At 43.7% G+C, this 21,961-nt stretch overlaps 1 protein-coding gene across 1 annotated transcript in view; it reads right to left on the bottom strand.

Moving 5' to 3' along the window:
* The window catches only part of si:ch211-26b3.4 (connector enhancer of kinase suppressor of ras 2), an 841,707-nt gene that overhangs the window by 440,312 nt on the left and 379,434 nt on the right, over nt 1-21,961 (bottom strand). The window contains exon 5 of the mRNA XM_063060466.1: nt 3,613-3,654. Coding sequence (XP_062916536.1) covers nt 3,613-3,654 — 42 coding nt within the window. The remainder of the gene's footprint in view (nt 1-3,612; nt 3,655-21,961) is intronic.

The following is a 21,961-nucleotide window of genomic DNA, read 5'->3' as shown; positions in this document are numbered from 1 at the left end:
TGATAATTTTTCAAAACTCGTTAGATTCTGGACTAGTTCCTGAGGATTGGAGGGTGGCTAATGTAACCCCACTTTTTAAAAAAGGAGGGAGAGAGAAACCGGGGAATTATAGACCGGTTAGCCTAACGTCAGTGGTGGGGAAACTGCTGGAGTCAGTTATCAAGGATGTGATAACAGCACATTTGGAAAGCGGTGAAATCATCGAACAAAGTCAGCATGAATTTGTGAAAGGAAAATCATGTCTGACGAATCTCATAGAATTTTTTGAGGATGTAACTAGTAGAGTGGATAGGGGAGAACCAGTGGATGTGGTATATTTGGATTTTCAAAAGGCTTTTGACAAGGTCCCACACAGGAGATTAGTGTGCAAACTTAAAGCACACGGTATTGGGGGTAAGGTATTGGTGTGGGTGGAGAATTGGTTAGCAGACAGGAAGCAAAGAGTGGGAATAAACGGAAACTTTTCAGAATGGCAGGCGGTGACTAGTGGGGTACCGCAAGGCTCAGTGCTGGGACCCCAGTTGTTTACAATATATATTAATGACTTGGATGAGGGAATTAAATGCAGCATCTCCAAGTTTGCGGATGACACGAAGCTGGGTGGCAGTGTTAGCAGTGAGGAGGATGCTAAGAGGATGCAGGGTGACTTGGGTAGGTTGGGTGAGTGGGCAAATTCATGGCAGATGCAATTTAATGCGGATAAATGTGAAGTTATCCACTTTGGTGGCAAAAATAGGAAAACAGACTATTATCTGAATGGTGGCCGATCAGGAAAAGGGGAGGTGCATCGAGACCTGGGTGTCATTATACACCAGTCATTGAAAGTGGGCATGCAGGTACAGCAGGCGGTGAAAAAGGCGAACGGTATGCTGGCATTTATAGCGAGAGGATTCGAGTACAGGAGCAGGGAGGTACTACTGCAGTTGTACAAGGCCTTGGTGAGACCACACCTGGAGTATTGTGTGCAGTTTTGGTCCCCTAATCTGAGGAAAGACATCTTTGCCATAGAGGGAGTACAAAGAAGGTTCACCAGATTGATTCCTGGGATGGCAGGACTTTTATATGAAGAAAGACTGGATGAATTGGGCTTGTACTCGTTGGAATTTAGAAGATTGAGGGGGGATCTGATTGAAACGTATAAGATCCTAAAGGGATTGGACAGGCTAGATGCAGGAAGATTGTTCCCGATGTTGGGGAAGTCCAGAACGAGGGGTCACAGTTTGAGGATAGAGGGGAAGCCTTTTAGGACCGAGATTAGGAAAAACTTCTTCACACAGAGAGTGGTGAATCTGTGGAATTCTCTGCCACAGGAAACTGTTGAGGCCAGGTCATTGGCTATATTTAAGAGGGAGTTAGATATGGCCCTTGTGGCTACGGGGATCAGGGGGTATGGAGGGAAGGCTGGGGCGGGGTTCTGAGTTGGATGATCAGCCATGATCATAATAAATGGCGGTGCAGGCTCGAAGGGCCGAATGGCCTACTCCTGCGCCTATTTTCTATGTTTCTATGTTTCTATCATAATCCTGGCATATGCCTTGGTCAAGGCTGAAAGACTTTGGGGAGGATGAGGTTGAATTACATGTTCCAAATTCCTCATCTAAACTATTCTTGCTGCTCCTGTACTTGTGTAGCTGGTCCAGATAAGTTTCAGATCACTGATGACCACTTTCCCACGTTTTCCACGTATTGGGTTCCGGTGGGCTTTGATCTAGATGGCAGACTCTTAGTGGCATTACACTTTATGTTGAAAATGCCGAAGTATATAATCTGTTGGAGTACTTGTCCAATGTCCTTAGCATTTGGACCTGCAACAATGATTTTATGGTATATATCCTATCTGATTGTGGTTCCTTAAGCATAATACTAATATAAAATAAAAACTAAGCGTTGCTAGCAGGGTCACACAGCAGCTGCATGGAGATTTACATTGATGCTTCAGACAGAAGTTCATTGACTAGACCACCGATGAAATTATCTTTGCCATCTCATACCATCTTCTTGCAGCCACCATTGCCCAGAAGCCTGAAGTTTCACACCACCAAATTCACAAACAGTTACTTCCCTTCAACTATTTTGTTGTTGGACTAATCTTCAAAACCCTAATCTCTACTTCAGTGTAGCAAACACAATAGCCATTCGGATCACTTTGTACTGCAGTGGTGGTTGTCTTCTCTTTTGTTCTACTTGTGTTCTTGTCAATATTGTGTTTCTGCTTTCCATGTGAACGTTGTGCATCTGGTATGATATGCCTTTAATGCTGCTGCAAGCTTTTCATTCCCACTGTGAATATGTGTATTTGTGTTAAGACAATGACTTTGTCACTGCTCGATACAACATTTCCAAGTAAAAACAAAATGCAGGGGATGCCTAGAGGGTCAGATACCATCTGTGGATGGAGAAACTGAGTTAATGTTTCAACCTTCATCAGAACTGGGAAAGAAAGCAAAACTAGTTAACGTCTTCTTTTTTGTCTCCATTTTCTCTCTTTCCTAGTTGTGACAAAGGGCTTTCGACCAAAACTGTCAGTTGTTTTTCTCTCACTACACACACTGCCTGACCTTCTGAGTGTTCACAGCATTCTCTATTTTTATTTCACATTTCCGATATCTCCAATTTTTTTTCTAACTGTGCTAAATATAAACAATAAATAGCAATGTTGAGTACAGAATTTTCAAACTGCAGTATCAGAATATGCAATCTGGTCTAAAGTGACACCTTTCCTTCCCATGAAATATTCCAACCGCACGCAATTTATCCTAAAACTTACTGTAAGAATAAACCTGCATTGTCATTATTTATGTAACTTGTCTTGCAGGTTGACTGGATTCTATATTCATTCACTGAATGTAGACATGGCTGATGAGGCCAGTATTATTTCCTGTCGCTTTTTGCCCAGAAGTGAGTTGCTTTCCCCTCAATGCTGTTGGTCTTCAAATATTGTTGGATCTTTGCTCCTGCAGACAGGTGGAAGATTCCCATCTGAATCTGACTCATAGCTTGCACTCAATGGAAAGGCCCCAGAAACCCGCCATTTATTCATATGCAACACACATAAAAGTTGCTGGTGAACGCAGCAGGCCAGGCAGCATCTCTAGGAAGAGGTGCAGTCGATGTTTCAGGCCGAGACCCTTCGAAGTTAGTCCTGACGAAGGGTCTCGGCCTGAAACGTCGACTGCACCTCTTCCCAGAGATGCTGCCTGGCCTGCTGCGTTCACCAGCAACTTTTATGTGTGTTGCTTGAATTTCCAGCATCTGCAGAATTCCTGTTGTTTGCGTTTATTCATATGCTACAGGATGCCCTGCCTCTAACTTGTTCTTGCAGCCACTTTATAGAAGCACTCCACTCTAGATTCGAGAATGGAGATACGTGTTGAAGGCTTAGGGATAGGTCCTTGACCCACAAGAGTTAAATTGGACTGGGGTGCAGATCAGCAATGGTCTGGTTTATTGGAGGTATAAGGCTGAGGGGCCAAATGGCCTACTACTGTACTCATGCTGCTGTTGTGATTAGGAAGTGGAACAAATTTGCTTAATCAGATATGAAATAAAATAAAACAAATTTTGAACGATAAGCATGAGATAGCAAAATGAATATAATTTTAAAGAACTCACCACATGTAAAATCTTATTTTCAGTTTCATAAACTGTGGAATCCTACAGGAGTGGAGAGAAAAAAAAAGTTAGTTAACTTATTCTATTGGGCTAAACATAGTGCTTCTTAGCCCTTCACTTTACCTGGCTGGGCGTCAGTGACACCTTCATCCATTGGTCCAACGTTTCTCAGATCATTATTTTAGTGTAGCTGTTACCCATTAAAAATATATAAATTTATTTCACTTTGAAAGAATGCAGAAGGCAAAGCGAGAGATTTCAACTGCCTATATAAAGCTTTCACATGAAAGGACTCTGAGATCTATGATTGGCATCTGAACAAATCAAAAATTATCTCAATTCTAAAAGGCAGAGTTCATCTGAAAAATCAAAATTCAGTGAGTTAGTAGGAGAGAAATTTGTCCCTGATCACTAATGATAATTGAGCCATTTAGTAGCAGCAGCAAATAAAAGACCATTTCGAAAATTCCCTTAACAATCAAGGATGAGTGCAGCTTTGTTGAATAACTGTGGTCATAGAGTTGTAATACTCTCTCATTTGGTTATCACCATATCTGATGAGGATTTTCACAGCTTTGTATAAAAAACAGGTGCTATGTTTGCTCTATGAGCTACTCCAACATGCTCAGAGTACTGAGAAGACTGAATGAATGAGATTTTAAAACTGATTTTTTCAAAACTTTTTCCCAGTTCTTATAGTAGAAGTGACTGGATGATGGAATTGAGGGTTTTATGGCCAAGTTTACAGATGATAACAAAGATAGCTGGGGAGCAGGTTGTGTTGAGGAACCAGGATCTTCAGAGGATCTTGCACAGATTAGGAGAATGGGCAAAGACATAGAATACAGTGTAGGGAAGCGAATTTTGGTAGAAGAAATAAAGATGCAGACTATTTTCTAAACTGAGAGTGAATTCTGAAATCAGAGACGCAAAGCGGTTTGGGAGTGCTCGTGCAAGATTCCCTGAAGGTTAACTTGCAAGATGAGTTGGTAGTAGGGAAGGCAAATGCAATATTAGCATTCATTTCAAGCAATAACATAGTGCTGAGACATTTATTAGACTGTATTTGAAGTATTGCAAGCAGTTTGGAACCCCATACCTAAGAAAGAAATTGCGTCATTGGAAAAGATCCTGAAGAGGTTTAAGAAAAAGATCCCTGGAATGAAAAGGCTTAATGTTTGAGAAGTGCTTGGTGGCTCTGGACCTGTATTCACTGGAATTTAGAAGAATGGATGAGGGTGAGGAGTCTCATTAAAACCTACCAAATATTGAAAAGTGAAGAGTGAGTGGGCTTGTAGAGGATGTTTCAGTTATTGGGGGGAGTCTAGGATCAGAGGGCACAGCATTTGAATAGAAGGATATCCCTTTAGAACAGAGATGAACAAGAATTTCTTTCGCTAGAGGATGGTGAATGTATGGAATTCATCACCACAGATGGCTGTGGAGGCCAAGTCATTGGGTATATTTAAAGCAGAGGTTGATCGGTTCTTGAATAGCAATGAGTAAGGGTGTCCATGGTTCCGGGGAGGAGGTAGCTGAATGGAGTTAAGAGGAAAATTAAATCAGCCATAATCAAATGGCAGAGCAGACTTGATGAGCCAATTGGCCCAAATTCTGCTCCTCTGTGTTATAGCCTTAAATATTTTATGAATTTATGCAGGCTAAGGAGTTCCTCAATTTATTTGTCATTGAGTCCAAAGGTAAATTTGAATCTAATTCTTGCCTGCTGTATCCACTATATATGGTCCAATATATAAGATAGATCTTTTGCTTTAATTCCTACAGTAAGTGTATCAATAAATATTAATTAACTAAATGCATGTCTCAGTTCCATATATTTTTAAACATTTTCAATAAATCGTAATAAGACCAGCGCTGTATCTTGCAGTGCATTTGGATTTGATAAAATATCACATGGAAGATTATTCCAAAAGGAGCAATATTGACATAAGATAATACTGCTTGTTACAATGGAGAGAGGATTGGCTACCTGACACAAATGGAGAATAGATGATGTAACGGTATTGTACTGAGAGTGTTGATAATGGAAAGGTACAAGCAAAAGTAAGTTGTCAGGAGGACATAAACATTTCCAAAATAACTTCAACAAGTGAATGAAAAATAACCATGGCAGATGGAGTAAAGTTTAGAGAAATGTGAGTGTTTCACTTTGGTAGGAAGAATTGAAAAGCCAAATATTACTGATATGCTTTGAGATTAACAAGTCCAGGTGTTCAGAGAAACCTTGATACCCTTGTAAAATTGAGCAGAGGAGTAAAGCAGAAGTGGAATCAGGTTTATTATCAGTGGCATGTGTTGTGAAACTTGTTAACTTAGCAGTAGCAGTTCAATGCAATAGATGATATAGAAGGAAAAATCAATCAGTCAATCAATTACAGTATACAAATATTGAATAGCAATGAGGAAGGCAAAAGTGTGTTGCTATTGGCTTTAAGTAAGGAGGTTATCCACGAACTGTGCAGGCTTTCCTGAGGCCACATCTTGAGCTCAGTGTCAATTTTTGGTATCCTAATTAAAAGAACAATTTACTTGCATTGAGAAGGTGTGAAGAAATTTGACTGGGTCTGAAAGGGTTATTGTATGATGACTGCTTAAGCAGATTGAGCTGATTGCCTCTGGAATTCAGAAGAATAAGGGGTGATTTTAATTGAAATGTATATAATTCTAATTAGGGTGCACAGTCTCAGGATAAAGGGCACACATTTCAGAATCAGAAACAGGTATATTATCAACGACATACATATGTGGTGAATGTTTTTATTTTGTAGTAACAGTGCAAGATGTAAGAATATTTTAAAATGATGATAAGAAACAGAATAAATAAGTATTGCCAAACAGGAACCGTGAGGCGATGTTCACGGGTTCATGGACTGTTCAGAAATCTGATGGTGGAGGAGAAGAAGCTGTTTCTAAAATGTTGAATATTTGTCTTCAGGATCCTGTGCCTCTTCCCTGATGGTAGTAGGGAGAAGTGGCCATGTCCCAGATTGTGAGGGTCCTTAATGAAGAATGCTGCTTTTTGTAACACTGCCTTTTGAAGATGTCTTCGATTATGAGAAGGCTTGTGCCCGTGATGGACCTGGCTGAGATTACAGCACCTCTGGATCCTGTGCATTGGAGTCTCTATAGAAGGCAATGATGTAACTGCTCAGAATACATCTGTAGAAATTTGCTAGAATCTTTGTGACATACCAGGTCTCCTCAAGCTCTGAATGAAGTATAGTTGCTGGTGTGCCTTCTTTGTAATTACATCAATACGTTGGGCCCAGGATAGATCCTCTGAGATGTCAATGGCTAGGAATTTGAAGTTGCTCGCCCTTTCCACTGCCAACTGATGTGTGTTCTCCTTCCTTAAGTCACAATCAAAACTTTGATCTTGCTGATGTTGTTACACCACTCAACTAGCCAATCTATCTTGTTCCCGTACACCTCCTCATCACCATCCGAGATTTTGCCAACAACAGTTGTGTCATCAGTGAATTTACAAATGCCACACAGGTGTGTGTGAAGAGAGACTAGAACAGTGGGCTAAGCTCACATCCTTGAGGTGTGCCTGTGGAGACTGTCAGCAAGGAGGAGATATTATTATTGATCCACACTGACTGTGATCTCCTGATAAGGAAGTCAGGGATCCAGTTGCAGAGGGAGGTACAGAAGCTCAGGTTTTGAAGCTTGTTGATTAGTAGTGAAGGGATGATGGTGTTGAATATGCCAAGTTGTAATCAATAAACTGCAGCGTGATGTAAGTGTTGCTGTTGTCCTGCTGGTCTAAGGCCAAGTGGAGAGTCTGTGAGATTGCATCCACTGTTGACCTGTTGTGACAGAAGGCAAATTGCAGTGGGTCCAGCTCCATGCTCAGGCAGGAACTACTTCTAGTCATGATCAACCTTTCAAAGTGCTTAATCACAATAGATGAGAGTGCTACTGGGTGATAGACTCTGAGGCAACCCACCCTACTCTCTTTAGGTGCTGGTATGATTGATGCCATTTTGAAGCAGGTGGGAACCTCCAAAGCAGCAGAATGAGGTTGAAAATGTCCTTGAACACTCCAGCAACAACATAGGCTTTCAGTGTCTAACCACGTACACGGATGACTTGTGAGGGTTTACCCTCTTGAAGGATGTTACATCTGATCTGATATGAGGAAGTGATGAAAAACTTCTCCCAAAAAGTTGTGAATCTTTAGAGTTCTCTCCCCTGATGAGCTGCAGAGGCTGCATCATTAAATATGTACAAAGCTAAGAGAGATACAGGATATTTTTAGACTTTTGAGAAATCAAGCGAATGGGGCAAAGCAGAAGAGTGGAGTTCAGACCAGGCACAATCTTATCGCGCACCAGACAAGTTTCAAATCACTATATTGCTTACTCACGCTCAAGTCTAATTGAAGTTCTGTCAAAACATTGTTATGGAACTCAATTCAGGAGGCAAAATGAGATTGGTTGGCTTTGTCATTATTGAGTGTATTAAGAAGCAGCCCTTGTAAAGTTATAATTAATGGTTAACAGAGGGAAATCCCTCCACTGACTGAAGCCATATCCAGCAGAAAATGTCCCAAGGAAGGTCAAACAGCTCAAATTCAGAGCAATTGCAGTCACAGATTTTAATCATTAGAAATTGTGAACAACTGATTTAAAAAGTGATCGGAACTGTTCTGCAGAGATGGACATTGGACAGACAGTTGCTTGTCGAGTTTAAGTGCCAAATTTAAAAAGCGAGTGGGGCCAGATGGGACTTTCTGTAGAGATAAAGATTGCTTGGGTTAAAGGCACTTGACAAGAATAGAAGGGTTTAAGTGGAGTGGCCATTGTGGGAGCAGCCATTACTGGAGTGGGACAGGATTAGAGTGGGGAACAGAGGTTTTCACTCAATAGGAGAGACAGAGGTTGAGGTTTCTGTCAGGTTTATATTTCTTTGTCTATCAGTGCCCAGCTAGAGTAGTGAGAATGGATCCCAGGTCAGTGACATGCTCCTCATGCAAGGAGTGAGAATGGATCCCAGGCCAGTGACATGCTTCTCATGTAAGTAGTGAGAATGGATTCCAGGTCAGCGACGTGCTCCTCGTGCAAGGAGTGAGAATGGATCCCAGGTCAGTGGTGTGCTACTTGTGGAAGATGTAGGAGATCTTGGAGATCTTCAGTCTGTCTGATTGCTACATCTATGAGAAGAGCATCTGGGTGCAGCTCCTTACAGACTGGGTTAGGTGACGGAGCTGGCGCTGGATGACATTTAGTTCATTTGGGAGAATGTGAAGGTGATAGACAGGAGCTACAGGAAAGTAGTCATGATAAATTTGCAGGAGGCAGGTAGCTGGGTGACTGTCAGGAGAGCGAAAGATATTGCAGAGTAACCCTGTGGCCATTCCACTCAATAATAAGTGGAATGTTTGGGGGATGACTATCAGGGGAAAGTTGCAGCGACCAGCTTTCTGGCACTGCGTCTGGCTCTGTGGCTTAGTAGCAAAAGTGGTAGAATAGGAGATTCAACAGTTTGGGATGGGGTGGGGGAACAGGAGACTTTGTGGACATGAAAGAGTCTTCAGGATGGTATGTTGCCTCCCAGTTGCCAGCGTCAGGGTCGTCTCAGATTGAGTCCACAGCATTCTTAAGGGAGAGGCCAAAAGTCATGGTACATATTTGCCAATGACAAAAGTAGGAAAAGGGATGAGGTCCTGAGAGAAAATATAGGTAGGAAGCTGAAAAGCAGATCTTTAAGGGAGATAATCTCTGGATTGCTGACTATGCCAAGCGCCAGTGAGGGTAAGAATAGAATGACTTGGCAGCTGAAGAAAAGTGTAGGTAGCAGAGTTCAGATATCTGGATCATTGGGATCTCCTCTGGGGAAGGTATGACCTGTACAAAAGGGCTAGGTTACACCTGAACTTGGGGGTACTAATATTCTTGCGGGCAGGTTTGATAGAGTGGTTTGTGAGGGTTTAAATTAGTTTGCAGGGAAATGGGAAACAAAATGATAGGTCAGAGGATAAGGCAGTTGATGTAAAGGTAATGCAGCATGTAGAGAGTTTGTGAGGCAGCAAAGGGAATGGAAAGGGCGTGCAGTAATTGCAGTTAGCTGGATTAGTTGAAATATTGTTGCGGAGAACGGGTGAACCCAAACGCAGGACACTGACATGGAGGTAGAGTAATCTAAAGCCTGTTTTTTTAATGATTACAGGGAAGGCCAGGGAGCGAGGATTAGGCAGAGGAAAGCCAAGGAGTGAGCGAGGCTTGACCGGGGATCGAACGCAGATCGCTACGGTGAGAACGCGGCGTTTAACCACTGAGCCAATGGAGAGTGTAGGTGAGTGGTGGAACGAGGCAGAGCAGGGTGCGAGCGTGGCTTGAGGAGAACAGCAGGCGGGAGGATGACGGGAAGACAGGCGGCATGCAATGCTTCTGTTGACACGGAGAGACAGAATTAACCCAGGAAAACAACAGCGCAGAAACAAAACTTAGAATACACAACTCTAAGCGGCCCAGAGACAGGGTTAACACAGGCAAACAGCGCAGAAACAAAACTTAGAATACACAATTCTAAGCTGCTTAGAACATGAACAACAACACTGGCTGAAGCAGCGATCTGGCCATGAGTGGATGCAAAGCCGGGATATTTGTGCTGCAGGTTTAGATGAGAATCAGGTTTGTCGCAATCAAGGCGCCTGGGAGAACATGGGGAAAAGGGAATTAGGAGAATATGAGGAATTAACGGTCGGGATCGTGACTAATATGTGTATTTTAATGTGAGAAGTATCAGGAACAAAGGTGATAAACTTAGAGCATGGATCAGTACGTGGAACTACAATGTTGAGGCCATTACAGAGACTTGGTCATCACAAGGGCAGGAATGTCTGCTGGATGTTCCGGGGCTTAGATGTTTCAAAATGGACAGGGAGGGAGGTAAAAGAGGTGGGGGAGTGGCACTGCTAATCAGAAGTAGTCTCCTAATTGCAGAAAGGAAGGATTGTCTACTGAATCAGTGTAGGTGGAAGTCAGAAACAAGAAAGAATTAATCACTCTACTGGGAGTATTCTATAGACTACCACAATACCTCACTAGCAACACAGACCCTGAGCTGCAGATTGGGAGGCAGATTTTTAAAAGATGTAAAAATTACAGGGTAGTTGTCATGGGTGACTTCAACTTCCCTAATATTGATTGACACTGCCTTAGCACAAAAGGTTTAGATGGGCCAGAAATTGTGAGATGTCTCCAGGAGGGATTCCTGACACAATGTGTAGACAGGCCCACTGCAGGAAAGGCCATACTGGATGGGGTACGAGGCAATGAACCTGGTCAGGAGACATATCTCTCAGTGGGTGAACATTTTAGATACAGTGACCGCAAGTCCCTGACCACCACCATAGGACAGGATTAGGAGCAGGCGGTATGGCGAAATATTTGACTGGGGAGGGTAAGTTATGGTGCTATGAGGTGGGAACTTGGATGTATGAATTAAGAACAAATGTACTCAGGGAAATGCACATTAGATATGTCGAAGTTGTTGAGGGAGAATGTACATGGGGTTCTGAGTAGATTTGTCCCACTGAAGCAAGGAACGGTGAAGGAACCTTAGCTGCCAAGAGATGCAGATCATCTAGTCAAAGAAAGAAGCAGGAAAAAAGAAAGGTTTAGTAAGCCAGATCATACAGGGTTCTGTATAATTACAGAGTAGCTAGGGAGGAGTTTAAGAATGGACTTAGGAGAGCATGAAAGGGACATGAGAAGGCCTTGGCGAGTAGGATTAAGCAAAACCCCAAGGCATTCTACAGATACTTGAAGAACAGATGGAAGTCTATAGTGAGGGTATGACCAATCAGGAGAAAAGAGGAAACCTGTATCTGGAATGGGAGGAGGCGGGGGAGGCCTTTAAAATGAATACTTCGCTTCAGTATTCACCAGTGTGAGGGACCTTGACAAATGTAAAGTCAGCATAGGACAGGCTAATATGCTGAAACATATTGACATTAAGAGAGAAGATGTGCTGGAACTTTGGAAAATCATTAGGATAGACAACAGCCAGGCAAGGTATATCCAGGTTACTGCAGGAAGTGAGGGAAGAGATTATTGCACCTTGGCGATGTTCTTTGCATCCCCACTGGTCACGAGTAGTACCAATTAGAGGGTGGCAAACGTTATTCCTTTTTTCAAGAAAGGTAGTAAGGAAAATCCTGGAATATGGATAACCTTGGTATAACCCACTGAGGCTACATCAGTGGTGGACAAGCTATTGGAGACGATTCTGAGTGACAGGATTTATGAGAATTTGGAGAAGCATAAACTGATTAGGGATATTCCATCAAAGTTGCTGGTGAACGCAGCAGGCCAGGCTGCATCTCTAGGAAGAGGTACAGTCGACGTTTCAGGCCGAGACCCTTCGTCAGGACTAACTGAAGGAAGAGTTAATAAGAGATTTGAAAGGGGGAGGGGGAGGGGGAGATTCAAAATGATAGGAGAAGACAGGAGGGGGAGGGATGGAGCCAAGAGCTGGACAGGTGATTGGCAAAGGGGATATGAGAGGATCATGGGACAGGAGGCTCAGGGAGAAAGACAAGTGGGGGGGGGAACCCAGAGGATGGGCAAGGGGTATAATCAGAGGGACAGAGGGAGAAAAAGGAGAGTGAGAGAAAGAACGTGTGTGTAAAAATAAATAACGGATGGGGTACGAGGGGGAGGTGGGGCATTAGCGGAAGTTAGAGAAGTCAATGTTCATGCCATCAGGTTGGAGGCTACCCAGATGGAATATAAGGTGTTGTTCCTCCAACCTGAGTGTGGCTTCATCTCTACAGTAGAGGAGGTCGTGGATAGACATGTCAGAATGGGAATGGGATGTGGAATTAAAATGTGTGGCCACTGGGAGATCCTGCTTTCTCCGGCGGACAGAGCGTAGGTGTTCAGCAAAGCGGTCTCCCAGTCTGCGTCGGAACTCGCCAATATATAGAAGGCCACATCGGGAGCACCTGACGCAGTATATCACCCCAGCCGACTCTCAGGTGAAGTGTCGCCTCACCTGGAAGGACTGTCTGGGGCCCTGAATGGTGGTAAGGGAGGAAGTGTAAGGGCATGTGTAGCACTTGTTCTGCTTACAAGGATAAGTGCCAGGAGGGAGATCAGTGGGGAGGGATGGGAGGGACGAATGGACAAGGGAGTCGCGTATCGAACGATCCCTGTGGAAAGCAGGGGGCGGGGAGGGAAAGATGTGCTTAGTGGTGGGATCCCGTTGGAGGTGGCGGAAGTTACAGAGAATAACATGTTGGACCTGGAGGCTGGTGGAGTGGTAGGTGAGGACCAGGGGAACCCTATTCCTAGTGGGTGGCAGGAGGATGGCGTGAGAGCAGATGTGCGTGAAATGGGGGAGATACGTTTGAGAGCAGAGTTGATGGTGGAGGAAGGGAAGCCCCTTTCTTTAAAAAAGGAGGACATCTCCCTCGTCCTGGAATGAAAAGCCTCATCCTGAGAGCAGATACGGTGGAGATGGAGGAATTGCGAGAAGGGGATGGCATTTTTGCAAGAGACAGGGTGAGAAGAGGAATAGTCCAGATAGCTGTGAGAGTCAGTAGGCTTATAGTAGACATCAGTGGATAAGCTGTCTCCAGAGATAGAGACAGAAAGATCTAGAAAGGGGAGGGAGGTGTCAGAAATGGACCAGATAAACTTGAGGGCAGGGTGAAAGTTGGAGGCAAAGTTAATAAAGTCAACGAGCTCAGCATGCGTGCAGGAAGCAGTGCCAATGCAGTCGTCGATGTAGCGAAGGAAAAGTCGGGGACAGATACCAGAATAGGTACGGAACATTGATTGTTCCACAAAGCCAACAAAAAGGCAGGCATAGCTAGGACCCATACGGGTGCCCATAGCTACACCTTTAGTTTGGAGGAAGTGGGAGGAGCCAAAGGAGAAATTATTAAGAGTAAGGACTAATTCCGCTAGACGGAGAAGAGTGGTGGTAGAGGGGAACTGATTAGGTCTGGAATCCAAAAAGAAACGGAGAGCTTTGCGACCTTCCTGATGGGGGATGGAAGTATATAGGGACTGGACATCCATGGTGAAAATAAAGCGGTGGGGGCCAAGGAAGTTAAAATCATCGAAAAGTTTAAGAGCATGAGAAGTGTCATGAACATAGGTAGGAAGGGATTGAACAATGATTGATAAAACCGTGTCGAGGTATGCAGAAACGAGTTCGGTGGGGCAGGAGCAAGCTGAGACAATAGGTCTGCCAGGACAGGCAGGTTTGTGGATCTGGGGTAGGAGGTAGAAACGGGAAGTGCGAGGTGTGGGAACTATAAGGTTGGTAGCAGTGGATGGGAGATCTCCTGAGTGGATAAAGTCGGTGATGGTGTGGGAGACAATGGCCTGGTGCTCCTTAGTGGGGTCACGATTGAGGGGTTACTAAGAGGAGGTATCCGCGAGTTGTTGCTGTGCCTCAGCAAGGTAGAGGTCAGTACGCCAGACTACAACAGCACCCCCCTTATCGGCGGGTTTAATAGTAAGGTTAGGATTAGTACGGAGGGAGTGGAGAGCAGAGCGTTCGGAAGGAGTGAGGTTGGAATGGGAACAAGATGCGGCATTCACCAGCAACTTTGATGTGTGTTGCTTGAACTTCCAGCATCTGCAGAATTCCTGTTGTTAGGAATATTCCACATGGATTCGTGAGGGGCAAGTCATGAGTTGTGATCCTGATTGAATTCTTTGAGCTAGTCAGAAAACATACTGATGAAGGCAGAGCAATGGATGTGGTGCATATGGACTTTAGAAAGGCATTTCACAAGGATCTCATGGCAGGAATCATTCAGAAAGTCAGGAAGCCTGGGTTCCAGAGAAATCTGCCAACATGGATTCAGAATTGGCTTGCCCAGAGACAGCAGAGGGTGGTAGCAGATAGAGGTAGGTGACCAGTGGTGTTCTGCAGGGATCTGATCTGGCAACCTTGTTCTTTGTGATTTTCGTAAATGCTTTGGAAGTGGAAGAGTGGGTTATTAAGTTTGCAAATGATATGAAGGCTGGTGTTGTTTTCGATAGTGTAGAAGTTCCCCTAACATTCCAATGAGACATTGCTAGGATGGAGAGATGGGCTGAGAACTGACAGATAAAGTTCAGTATGGAAACGTGTGAAGTGATTCACATTGGAAGGTTGGATTTGAAGGCAGAATACTGAAATAATGGCAGGATTCTTAGCAGTGTTGAGGAACAGAGGGCCTTGGATGCACATCCACAGATCCCTCAAAATTGCCGCACATGTTGATAAGGACTTTTAAGAAAGCATATGATATGTTGGCCTTCATTAATTGAGGGATTGAATTCAAAAGCCACAACATAATTTTGCAGCTCTGTAAAATTTTGGTTAGACCACACTTGGAATATTGGGTTCAGTTCTGGTCACCTCATTATAGGAAAGATGTAGGAGCTTTAGAGAAGGTGCAGAGGAGATTTACTAGGATACTGCCTGGATTAGAGAGTGTATCTTATGAGGATAGGGTGAGAGAGCTATGTCTTTTCTCTTTGAAGCAAAATAGGATGAGAGGTGATGTGATAGAGCTGCACAGGATGAAAAGAAGCACATCTGCAGATCAGATAGATAGCCAGAGACTTGTCCCCAGGGTGGACATGTCTAGCATGAGGGTGCATAACTTTAAGGTGATTGGAGGAAAGTATAGGGGGAATGTGAGAGGTGAGCTTTTTTAAGCACGGAGAGGTGGGTGCATGGAACACCTTGTCAGGGTCGGTGATAGAGCCTGATGCAACAGGGACATTTAAGGGACTCTTGAATGGCACATGGATAAAAGAAAAATGAAGAGCTATGTGGGAGGGAATAGTTAGTTTGATCTCAGAGTCGCTTGAAGGGCTGGCACAACTCTGCGGGCCAATGGGCCTGTACTGTATGTGTTCTATGTTCCAAATGCTATCTTTGTCATGAATGAATAGAACTAAAGATGCAAGCCAGAAACATGATTCATTTGATAAAGTGTCACATGAAAGCAGTATCTATCATCTCAGATCCCCAGAGACTGGGAAGGTACAGGACTCTCAGGATCCACACCACCAGGTTCAGGAACAGTTATTACCCCCAAACCACTCAGCTGTTGAACCATCAGGGATAACTTCACTCACCCAATCAATGCACTGTTCCCATAACCCATGAACTCATTTCGAGGACTCATCTCATGTTTTCAATATCTATTGCTTATTTATTTGTTATTATTATTATTTTTGTATTTGCACAGTTTGATGTCTTTTGCACATTGGCTGGGGCGGTCTTACATTGATTCTATTGCGCTTCTTGCAACTAGTGTACATGCCTGCAAGAAAATGAATCTCAGAGTTGTATACAGGATGACATATATGTACTTTGATAATAAATTTACTTTGAACTGCACATTTTCAATGTGTTTGATCATTGCATTTTGTCATGTTCAAATCTGCCAGAAATTCATTTTAGTTGTTTTGCAATGAATAATTGAGATCAGTAATCTTGTGTGACATCAGGACAAACGATCATTGGTTATTTACAGAGAAACATTTAAAAACTGAAAATATTTTATACTATAATTTAGCCCACTGTACAAGAAGCATATGTACATGCATTTCTATTTTTGGTCAGATTTACTGGATTGGTGCATTTTAAATTATTTATTCACAAAGAGATACTTGATAACAGCTTTGTTAAGAAAAGCAAAGTAGCAGTTTAAAACTTCGACAGAAAAGGAAAAAAATCAACATATTATTAGCAAGTAGGTCAAACAAAAAAAATCATACTGTTATTTCATCCAAGAGTTTAATCAAATGCATTACAATATTCTTTGTTTTTATGCAAATAAAATCCAGCAGTCTGAGGATGACTGATAAAAGGACAGATATGGGCCTGGAAATCAAAATGCACTATTAAAGGTATGTTATGTGTTCACTGAACATCATTTCAGACATTAACCCACTGTTGCAAAGCTCTCTTGCACCCAGGGTTTTACGTGCTACTGAACTGGTATTACATACTTACCTTCAAAAATTGCAGTCTGGCTTTTTGACTAGATCTGGGATGGCAGGAGAAAGAGAGCTAAAGGTCAGGGATCCAATCTGGGGTGGTGGAGTGGTTGGGATTGGAAAGGGTGTCACTTTAGCAAGGACTCGGTGGAGATTAGGAGGTGGCATGCAATATCTCTGAGGACTCAGCCTAACAAGCGCCCAGGTGTTGCTGGAATAATACAAAGTGATGTAGTAAAAATCACAATTAGCTTTTATTTTTGGATAAGCACATTTATAATCTTGCTGTGCTGAAGTTAACAATAGAACGCAATGACATCTCTTAGTGATTATGTTTAAACACCAGTCAGCTGTTACCAGAACAATGAAAAATATGAGAACCTCCAGTGCTTTCTACTTCTAAAGACAAATATTGGCCAATTTACTCAAATATTGCTCCTGCATATAACAGAAAGAAATAAATTAGATATTATTTACTTGTAGAGAATTGATGGTAAAGTGGAATGACATATATCAACATACACCAGGACAAATCCAGTAAAATCTGGTCTAATGACTTGACATGACTTATCCCACCTTAACTTATCTTGGCCAGTTGAGGAAAGTTAAAGAACCAACAAAGGTCCCACAGGGTACTTGAGGAGTATAAGAAATGCAAGAGAACACTTACGAAGGAAGTCAGGAGGACTAAAAGAAGACATGATGAAAGAGAACCCCAAGGGCTTTAACAGATACAGGATATTAAGAGGGAAAGGATGACAAAGGAAAATTGGTTCTCTTGAAGATCGGTGTGGTCACCTACAGTATGCATGAAGCTAAAAGAGACAGGGGAGATCTTAATCTTTTTTTGCCTCTGTATTTACTCAGGAGATGGAAACAAAGTCTATAGAGGTGAAGCAAAACAGCAGTGAGGTCATGGACCCTATACAGATTACAGAGGAGGAGGTGTTTCAGACAAATTTGGGTGGATAAATCCTCAGGGCCTGACAAGGCATTCCCTTAGACCTTGCGGGAGACTAGTGCAGAAATTGCAGTGACAACACTAACTGAAGGAAGAGTGAGTAAGGGATTTGAAAATTGGAGGGGGAGGGGGATATCCAAAATGATAGGAGAAGACAGGAGGGGGAGGGATAGAGCCGAGAGCTGGACAGGTGATAGGCAAAAGGGGATACGAGAGGATCATGGGACAGGAGGTCCGGGAAGAAAGACGGGGGGGGTGACCCAGAGGATGGGCAAGATGTATATTCAGAGGGACAGAGGGAGAAAAAGGAGAGTGAGAGAAAGAATGTGTGCATAAAAATGAGTAACAGATGGGGTACGAGGGGGAGGTGGGGCCTTAGCGGAAGTTAGAGAAGTCGATGTTCATGCCATCAGGTTGGAGGTTACCCAGACGGAATATAAGGTGTTGTTCCTCCAACCTGAGTGTGGCTTCATCTTTACAGTAGAGGAGGCCGTGGATAGACATGTCAGAATGGGAATGGGATGTGGAATTAAAATGTGTGGCCACTGGGAGATCCTGCTTTCTCTGGCGGACAGAGCGTAGATGTTCAGCAAAGCGGTCTCCCAGTCTGCGTCGGGTCTCGCCAATATATAGAAGGCCACATCGGGAGCACCGGACGCAGTATATCACCCCAGTCGACTCACAGATGAAGTGATGCCTCACCTGGAAGGACTGTTTGGGGCCCTGAATGGTGGTAAGGGAGGAAGTGTAAGGGCATGTGTAGCACTTGTTCCGCTTACACGGATACACATGCCCTTACACTTCCTCCCTTACCACCATTCAGGGCTACACATGCCCTTACACTTCCTCTCTCACCACCATTCAGGGCCCCAAACAGTCCTTCCAGGTGAGGCATCACTTCACCTGTGAGTCGACTGGGGTGATATACTGCGTCCGGTGCTCCCGATGTGGCCTTCTATATATTGCCGAGACCCGACGCAGACTGGGAGACCGCTTTGCTGAACATCTACGCTCTGTCCGCCAGAGAAAGCAGGATCTCCCAGTGGCCACACATTTTAATTCCACATCCCATTCCCATTCTGACATGTCTATCCACGGCCTCCTCTACTGTAAAGATGAAGCCACAGTCAGGTTGGAGGAACAACACCTTATATTCCGTCTGGGTAGCCTCCAACCTGATGACATGAACATCGACTTCTCTAACTTCCGCTAAGGCCCCACCTCCCCCTCGTACCCCATCTGTTACTTATTTTCATGCACAAATTCTTTCTCTCACTCTCCTTTTTCTCCCTCTGTCCCTCTGAATATACCTCTTGCCCATCCTCTGGGTCACCCCCCCCTGTCTTTCTTCCCGGACCTCCTGTCCCATGATCCTCTCGTATCTCCTTTTGCCAATCACCTGTCCAGCTCTCGGCTCTATCCCTCCCCTTCCTGTCTTCTCCTATCATTTTGCATCTCCCCCTCCCCCTCCAACTTTCAAATCCCTTACTCACTCTTCCTTCAGTTAGTCCTGACGAAGGGTCTCGGCCTGAAACGTCGACTGCACCTCTTCCTATAGATGCTGCCTGGCCTGCTGCGTTCACCAGCAACTTTGATGTATGTTGCTTGAATTTCCAGCATCTGCAGAATTCCTGTTGTTTAGTGACAACACTGGTGTATTTAAGTTTTCAGTAATGATTGAGTAATATTAATATTGTTTGATTAAGCATTCTTTGTTGGTTTACATAATTCATTAAAGGTTATATGTAAGAAGTACATGAATAGCATACGTTGTTATGCCACCACATTTAGGGCCTCACTAAAGAGAAAAGTAGGCACATTATTTCTGGCTCCCTGTTTTTCTCTAAATTAGTTTCTGGAATTACAAAACATAACAGTGGCATTGAGGAAACGTTATAATAAATCTGAGTTGACCCCCTGCCTGTTGAATTTTTAAAAAGCACAGCGTACTCATATGTTGCTTCAGATGGTGAGAGAGATGGTCTAGTTAAAAAAAAAGGCAGAAAATGGATGAAGTTCATGGGTTCATAAACAGAGAGTACTGGGTGATAATAATAACAATTTTTTTAAAAAGCGGAAATGGCTGGCCATATCAGAAAGATAGATTCGATTGTGTTCAATTGCACAACAGGTAACTGGATGATGTATACTGAATGAACTTAGCAGTATTTTGAAGAAAATGAAATGGCCAATGAAAAGTAAGTGCCTGTGTTACTGTGTGAATTTGGTGGAAAAGAATACAGTTTATTTAGACTGGTGACAACTTAATACAGTTTGCTTAGATTGGTGACAACCTGATTGGAGATCGACCCACCATTTCCATGCAACATCCCCTGCAATGGAGTCAACAGAAAGTGAATTAAGAAAGGGACTGGGTAATGCCACAGTAATGTTCAAGGAATAAATATATATTCAAACATATCAAGGGAAAAAGACTCCTAAATGGAAATGCCACGTCTAAGTTTACAAAGCCCTTCTGCTTCCTTACACCATCCATGATAAAGCAGCCAGTGAGTTAGGTCACATGGAAGCTGAAGGAATTCCTGCAAAGATTGAGTGGAGTCCATGGGCAACACCAGTGTTCCCAGCAGCCAGGGAGGATAAGTCTGTCAGGATATGTGGTGATTTTAGCGTCACCATCAACACAGTATTGAAAGTAGATCAATACCCTCTGCCCAGGATAGAGAATATCTTTGCAAACCATTTTGGAGAGAAATACATCAGCAAAATGGATTTAGCTGAGACCTATGTACAGATGGAGATGGAAGAAGAGTCCAAAGTGTCTCTCACTATAACTACTCATAAAGGGTTTCATCGCTATAACAGGCTTATTCTTGGAGCAGCATCTGTAGCTGCACTCGGCAGAAAGGTATGGACCAGGTGATGCAAGACTGCCCAGGCACTTAGTGTCACCTGGATGACATCATTGTTACCGGTAAGGATGACAATGAACACCTCCAAAATCTCAAGACAGTATTAAAAAGATTAGAAAATTATGGGCTCAGAGCACAACACAACAAGTGTGAATTTTTTAAACCAAGCATCACTTACTGTGGTCACACCATTGATGCACAAGAATTACACCAGTGTGCTGAGAAAATTCAAGCAGTGGTGGTTGCCACAAGGCCATGCAGTTGTGGCCCTTTTTAGGATTTGTCAATTACTATAACAGTTTCCTGCCAAACCTAGCTACTGTGCTTCATCTGCACCATAACACTCAGCTACAAATGGCTTGGTGGAAAGGCTTGTCCAGTGTCTAAAGAATGCACTGTGAGCAATGTCAGCAGAACACACTGCACTGACACCGAATCAGAAGCTCACTAATTTTCTCCTTGCATATCACATTTCAGCACACTCTACAACCAACAACTCACCAGCTATGCTGTTCCCGAGTCATTCTTTGCACTCACACTCACACACGGACCTCCTCAAACCCAATCTCAGAAAGAGTATACAAGACAAACAGCTGAGACAAACTGAGACTCCTCAAACAAGGAGGTTCAATGTTTCACTCCTGGACAAGCAGTCCTGACAAGGGACCACAGAGGTCAACAAAAGGGTTTACTGGGAAAGACTAAAGGCTGATTTATACTTCTGCGTCAAATGGACGCTGTAACCTATGCAAGTGGCCTACGCACGTTGTGAGCATTTATACTTGTGCGTTGGTGTGTCTGTGTCGCTCTGCAATTCCGGCATGTGGCGCATGCGCACACACCTACCCGTGCAAGGCTTCATGATCATGGTAGTCTTTCTCCGGGTAGACAAGTTTAAAGCGAGTATCTTTTTTTGTAAAAGCGAAGTGTGTCCTCCATAATTTCGGAGGTCTGTAAAGCTTTATGGAAAGCATTGCAGCCAGAGTTCCTTCCCTGCCCTTCAGTCGCCCAATGGGAAACTATTGCAGCGCAGGAGGAAATGCGATGCTACCAAGCGGACCAATCACAGTTGTTGCGGTCTGCATTGCCGCGATGTGTAGTTACACTTTGGGAGAGGTGCGCGTCAGGCTATGGCGTAGGGATCCGCGTAGGCTCTGTGTAGGGTTCGCGGTAATACTGTACCTAGGGCGTCAATTTGACACAGAAGTATAAATCAGCCTTATGAACACAACTGGGCCACTCTCTTACACCAGGAGTCCCCACCCTTTTTTGCACCGCGGACCTGTTTAATATTGACAATATTCTTGCGGACTGGCCGACCGGGGGGACGGGGGGGTGTTCAAGTAGGATTAAACTCACCTCAACATGTCTTTTACGGTTAGGGTTGCCAACTTTCTCACTCCCAAATGAGGAACAAAAGTAGCAGTCAAATCCCAGGACACTTTACCCCAGGAAAGACTACCATGACCATGAAGCCTTGCGTGAGCACATGTGTGCGCATGCGCATACATGCCGAATTTTCCCCC

Source organism: Mobula hypostoma, chromosome 10 (genome assembly GCF_963921235.1).
Source record: "Mobula hypostoma chromosome 10, sMobHyp1.1, whole genome shotgun sequence".
NCBI classification, from domain to species: Eukaryota; Metazoa; Chordata; class Chondrichthyes; order Myliobatiformes; family Myliobatidae; genus Mobula; species Mobula hypostoma.
This window is presented reverse-complemented; position numbering and strand designations above follow the sequence as displayed.